The 6,600-nt window shown below is 35.5% G+C and overlaps 1 protein-coding gene across 2 annotated transcripts in view; it reads left to right on the top strand.

The window, feature by feature from the left end:
* Positions 1–1,375: 1,375 nt before the first annotated feature.
* The window catches only part of LOC117125342 (E3 ubiquitin-protein ligase TRIM56-like), a 12,021-nt gene continuing 6,796 nt past the window's right edge, over positions 1,376–6,600 (top strand). The window contains exons 1-2 of one of the 2 annotated variants that reach the window (XM_033271812.1): positions 1,463–1,509; positions 2,251–2,356. In XM_033271812.1, coding sequence (XP_033127703.1) covers positions 2,333–2,356 — 24 coding nt within the window. In that variant the 5' untranslated portion in view covers positions 1,463–1,509; positions 2,251–2,332. Of the gene's footprint in view, positions 1,510–2,250; positions 2,357–6,600 lie in introns of both variants that reach the window. The other variant, XM_033271813.1, reaches the window with a different exon arrangement.

Genomic DNA, 6,600 nt, shown 5'->3' with positions numbered 1-6,600 from the left:
ACATGGTTAAAGGTGTGACTGACTGTGTTACGTTACTGTAGATATGAAGATAATGACAAAAATAAAAATATTTTGGCAGCCATCTTGAAATCAAATATGCCGGCCATCTGACATAATTTCTGATGATTGCATAATACTCCCTGATATTGAAAACATAGGTAAAGACCTTTGAATGACAGTGCTAGGTGCTGTAGATATGAAGATTATTGATAAAAATCCAATATTTTGGCGGCCATTTTGAATTTCAAGATGGCGGCCACTAAGCGGCTTATTTTTTGGGGTCTATCTTTTTTAATGATCCTTAGGTGTCATAGTATCACCTACTCGATGGTAAACAGGTGACGTGCTTAACCCTAACGCCTATCGTCGCAAACGCCTATTCAAAACGGTAATCTGCTGACGTGCCTAACCCTAGAGACGCAAAAGCCTTCAATGGTAAATGGTAAACTGCTGGCGTGCTTAACCCTAAAGCCTATCAACGCAAGCGTTGTATAGTCAAAAATGCAGTTAAATCATTGTTGCAGCTAGTAACATGCTTTTAATTGCTATATTTTGTGAAATTGGTGCTATTTAATTGATATTATAAGCTAGATGACCAGCTACCATGCTTTTAAACACTACCGTATTTAATGCCTTTTAATGCTAAACCCAGCAATAGCAGTTGATATTATCACTATGATTAAACAGCAACTACACCACATACAATATAGTTGATGTGCTACAGAAAAGATATTTGCATATTCTGTAAAATGGGTGCTATATGACTGCTATTATAAGCTTAAAAGCTGTAGCTAATGACCAGCTAGATGATTTTAAATGATATTTAATGCTAAGACAATCCTGAGCTTTAATGGCCAGTTCTGTATCGAGTTTAACGCTATACCGAGTTTAAGTGGCGGCCGTCAGATAATAAGTGGCGGTCGCCAGATAATTAAGTGGCAGCCGCCAGATAATAAGTGGCGGCCGTCAGATAATTATGTGGCGGCCGCCAGATAATAAGTGGCGGCCGCCAAATAATTAAGTTGCGGCCGCCAGATAATTAAGTGGCGGCCGCCAGATAATTATGTGGCGGCCGCCAGATAATTATGTAGCTGCCGTCAGATAACTATGTGGCGGCCGCCAGATAATAAGTGGCGGCCGCCAGATAATAAGTGGCCGACCGCCAGATAATAAGTGGCGACCGCCAGATAAATATGTGGCGGCCGCCACTTAACGGTTTTTAAATTTTAATTCACTGGTGGCACTAACGGGCTTCCGTAAAATTTAACACAGACAAAGTAAGTACTGTAAATGCTTAAGCACAAGGAATGAATATGATATCTAGTGTTCCCTGAGCAGTCGCTCTACTGTACCTATTCACTACCCATTCACTATTCAATCTTCGACCAGTGAATTTGCATATCAATATAAAAGCATTAAACGCAAGGAAATTGGAATTTCCCATGTATCACACCCATTTTGGATCATCATCATTTGTTCGACACCATCTTCAAATTGAACACAGACAAAGTAAGTAAATGCTTAAGCCTACAAGAAACCATTCTCAGGTAGCAAGCAAACATGGGCCCCATATAGGAAATGCATGGGCCAAAATGTGCTTGGGTTGAATCGGGGTTGAAATGTAAGGGGACCCTATAAATTGGCCTATATGGGAAAGAGCTGCCTGTGCACCCTAAATCCATATTGGTCCCATAAAGTTGGCCCAAATCAATGTATGAGCCCTTTAAAGGATATATTTGGGCCCCTTTTTGTATTATGGGTTTGTTTGGGACCAATGTGGGTTTTGTCCAAAATAATTTACGGGCCCATGCAGGGCTATATCTGGTTTTTTCAGGGCTGAATAGGAATCGAAATGTAAGGGCTACTAAACTTTGTTGGGTGTTGTGTTTTTCACTGTCAACTGGTCTTTAGCTGATTCCAGTTCCAACTTGTCTTCAGCTGCATGTCCCAGTTCCATTTGGTCTTCAATTGGTCTTGGTTCTTATCTGGTCTTTAATTGGTCGCAGCTCCTTGTAAAATAACAATGGCTTTAATATACTCCTGTAGACTTACACAATACACTAAGTTTAAGATATACAAACCATAATTTCTTTAATTAAAAAACATCACCTGTACTTCATGGGGTGGGACTTCCATACCCCTTCGCATTTCATTTAGCTTAAGTCACGCTTACAGTCCTGTTTATATCAGCATTTTTGTCTATAATTATAAGCCTATTATTTTAAAGCATCACTAGAATTTATAATATAGAACCATATTCAAGAATCGTTTGCGTCAGGCGTGCATATAAACCAACATCCTTTGTGTATTGAAGTAGCATCTCTCCATAACCATGCATTTTTTCTCCGATGACAAGGTAAATGAAGAATCTTACTAAAATTTAAGATAGTATGAATTCTGCAATTGAACAAGTCAAGTTCGAAATATTGAATCACAATGGCTTGTTGGTATTAACAAAAAGCTATTTTTTATTTAATTGTCTTATTTAAGGTGATTTTGCTGTCTGTGTCTTTAGGCAAAGAATGAATTAGTAAATGAACAGTACATAAAACGTTCCTACTCAAATTTAAAATCTGTTATTTCTCTTCAATGTACTACATAACGTACTGTAGCTAAGATAATAGACTAGCAGTTTTTTAATTTATCAAATGTGAATAATCAGTTCCAATCGAATCCGAAAGTTCCACTGATTAATCTCAGATAAGAAAGTATAATACATACTCCAAGTATTGAAATACACGCCATCGTGTTGGGATTCAATCAATAAATCAGTTCCAATCCTGTTTTTGTTTTTTTGTTTTTGTTTTTAGTTTTCAAAACAGTTTAAAATTAAATGTTGTGCAGACAGTACATTACGGCGTTACAGTGATATCCATTATAGGCCGGCCATTACATACACATTATATATTATAGACCCCCTTGCAATGTTTACATTGGACCTGGCTGAAACGCTGACCGCGCCCTAACTGGAGGCAGAAAAGCTATCTCAATACACTGTCACTGGTTATATTTATTTTTGTTGTGCCAAAAATATGAAAGCTACATGGATGAAAATCACATATGACATATTTACATATATTAGCAATCGACAACAAAAATAAAAAGTGAAGAAACTTTATTTTTTCTATTTTTATTCAATTTTTAAACTCATCTCATCGGATGTGGCCATGTGCGAGCGCATAATAGTATTCATTTTATTTGCTTTTAAGTAGCCTATGTTGTTACTTAGTAGAAAGACAACAAAACATAAATTTAAAAAAAAAAGTATGATAAACCGATCCTGACGAACTTACAATGATAATTAGGCCTAGTTATATTAAATTAGCGTTTTCGCAACTCCATTGGCGCTCCATATATTTGTTGAAAAAGAAAACGCGACCGAAATGAAGCGCGACCGAAGTTAGGCGCGACCGAAATGATCTGTATTATAAACAAGGTGCAAGAGCTCAGATTTGTGGTTTCTTTGGCTACTGGCTTACAGCTTATCCTTTGTTAATGTCAAATTTACGGAAAGTTATGGAGTGCATTTCCCTTGTATTTTGAAATTGTATATGTAGAGCTTGTGTATAAACAATTGATGAACATTTACTATAGTAGAGCGGCTAAGGTTGAATTTCAGGTAGAATCGTGCACTTCTGGAAGAAAGCATGAAACTTCCCACAGTGATACTATGACACCTAAAGATCATTAAACAAAATAGACCCCAAAAATAACGCCTCCTAATGGCCACCATCTTGAAATCTAAATTATATGCCCGGCCGCCAAAATATTTGATATTAGCCAATATATTCATATCTACAGCACATGTCATTACCCATGTTTTCAATATCAGGGAGTGTCATGCAATCATCAGAAATTATGTCAGATGGCGCCGCCATATTAGATTTCAAGATGGCCGACAGATTAATTATATTTTTGTCAATATTCATATCTACAGTACCTAGCACTGTCAATCAAAGACCGTTGAGCATGTTTTCGATATCAGAGACTACCATGCAGCCATCAGAAATTATGTCAGAAGACCACCATATTAAATTTCAAAATGGCCGCCATCTTGAAATTTAATATGGCCGCCAAAATAATTAATTTTAGCCTATGTATTCATATTTACAGCACATATCACTCCAACTGAAGGATCAATACCCATGTTTTCAATATCAGGGAGTGGCATATGCAATCATCAGAAATTATGTCAGATGGCGCCGCCATATTGGATTTCAAGATGGCCGGCAAATTATTGTTATTTTTGTCAATATCTTATCTACAGCACTTCGCACTGTCAATCAAACTCCGTTACCCATGTTTTCGATATCAAGGACTATCATGCAGCCATCAGAAATTATGTCAGAATGCCACCATTGAATTTAAAGATTGCTGCCATACTATTTCAAGATGGCCGCCAAGTTAATTATTGATAATGTTGTAAATATCGTCATATCTACAACACCTAGCACTGTCAAAGATCTCTACTCGTGTTTTCGATATTCGGGAGTATCATGCAGATATCAGAAATTATGTCAGAATGCCACCATAATGAATTTCAAGATGGCTGCCATATAGGATATCAAGATGGCAGCCAATTTTTTTTTTTCATATTTACATATGTAAACTACCAGCACTGTGAATCAAGATTGTGTATATGTATAATTAGGGATATCATGCAATCATCAAACATCTCATAATCATAGTGAGACCTGCCTATGGCAGTGAAGTAACACCATTTACAAAGAAGTTCGACAACTGCCACGTTGGATTTCAGGATGATTGCCAATTAAGAAAGGTACATGAAAGAAATGGAAATTTAAAAAAAATAATAGAAAACTGTTAAGGAATAACAAATTGGTAATCAATCGAAAGTAATGAAAATTAAAAAAATAAGTAAATAGGCCTAACTGCTGTGTATGGTATGAGAGCAAGTACAGAGGGAGAGAGATAGATGCAGATATTAAACATTTATAAAGCTAGTTTTAGCATGAATGAAATTACATAAACATAAATCAAATATTCAAATTAATGGTGTGAAGACACTAATATCGAATAGACCTCATGTCTATGAGATGGCTAATTATCATTTTCAAATGATATATACACATATGTAAATATTGAAAGGGAAAGAAACGGAAAAAAAATTAAGGAAGGAAAAGAAAGAACGGAAAGGAAAAACTGGAAAGGGAAAAGAATTAAAAAAGAATAGAAAATGAATATAATGGAGAAAGTGAAAAGAAATAAAAGAAACATCAAGAAAAATTAAGAAAAGTATATAGGCCTAGATAACTTTAGCATAAATGAAATTATGTAGATAAATTAAATACCACATTCAAGTATGGTATGCATAGTATCACTGTGGGAAGTTTCATGCTTTCTTCCAAAAGTGCACGGTTTTTCTCCTTAGCCGCTCTACTCTGTCTCTTATACACATCTTATATATATGTGTGTATGTGTGTGTGTGTGTTGTGTGTGTATGTATGTATGTATGTATATATATATATATATATGTATATATAATTAAGTTTTATGTGTAGCACTTTGTTTATATAATTAAATAATGGTGAAAACAGAGCTTGAATAAATTAAAAGTGATGCGAGTATCGTATCTGGAATAGCCTATCAAACAAAAACAAAAAAGTTTCTTATCAACTGTTTGAAAATGTGCCCCTGGCGGCGGGAATTAAAATGTGATTTCTTGCTGTCGAGGTGAGTGCCATACATATTTACCACTAGGGGCCCCTGGTATATCGCAGATACAACCCAATCAGGACACTTCTTCAAACAAATGATATACTGTTGTCAGAGAATACTCTAAAAGTCATACCTGTATTATAATGAAGTAACATATAGAATAAATGTTTCTGCGTAGCATTGTGGTATAACTGATCAAATAATGACAGAAACAGTGCTAAATTAACAATGATGTAAAGATCATATTAGGCATAACCTATCAAAGAAAAAGTTCTTTATCAACTGTATGAAAAAGACAAAAGTGCCCCCAGTGAAAAATTAAACCATGCATCAGTTGTTTGAAAATGTGTCCTAGTTGGATTTATCAGGAAACGAATATTTCGTATATATACTGTATTCCTTTTATTCGCCATTGCTATATTTGTTACTAATTATGAATAGGCAGTATTATGTGCCTAAAGGCACGGTATCTTATTGTCTCATTGTTACAAATATTGCTTTATATATGCATGGAGTAAAGAATATTCTTTCTCCATGATGTATGACATCTTTTGTGTAATTTACAATGGCTATAATACTTAGAGGCTTACATATTGGCAATAAAGTTCACCTTCATTGCAAGTTGTATGTGCTGGACTGACTCAATTGGGGGTTTGATTCATTTCTTTCGCTTTCGATAGTATTATGTGCCTAAAGGCACGGCATCTTATTGTCTCATTGTTACAAATATTGCTTTATATAATGCATGGAGTAAAGAATATTCTTTACTCCATGATGTATGACATCTTTTTTTGTAATTTACAACGGCTATAATACTTAGGGGCCTACATGCTGGCAATAAAGTTCACCTTCATTGCAAGTTGTATGTACTGGACTGACACAATTGGGGGTTTGATTCATTTCTTTCGCTTTCGATTTGCT

Source organism: Anneissia japonica, unplaced genomic scaffold (assembly GCF_011630105.1).
Source record: "Anneissia japonica isolate Jap-2015-1 unplaced genomic scaffold, ASM1163010v1 scaffold315_len769609_cov171, whole genome shotgun sequence".
NCBI lineage: Eukaryota > Metazoa > Echinodermata > Crinoidea > Comatulida > Comatulidae > Anneissia > Anneissia japonica.
Note: the sequence above shows the minus strand (reverse complement) of the source record. Positions and strands in the feature narration are given on the sequence as shown.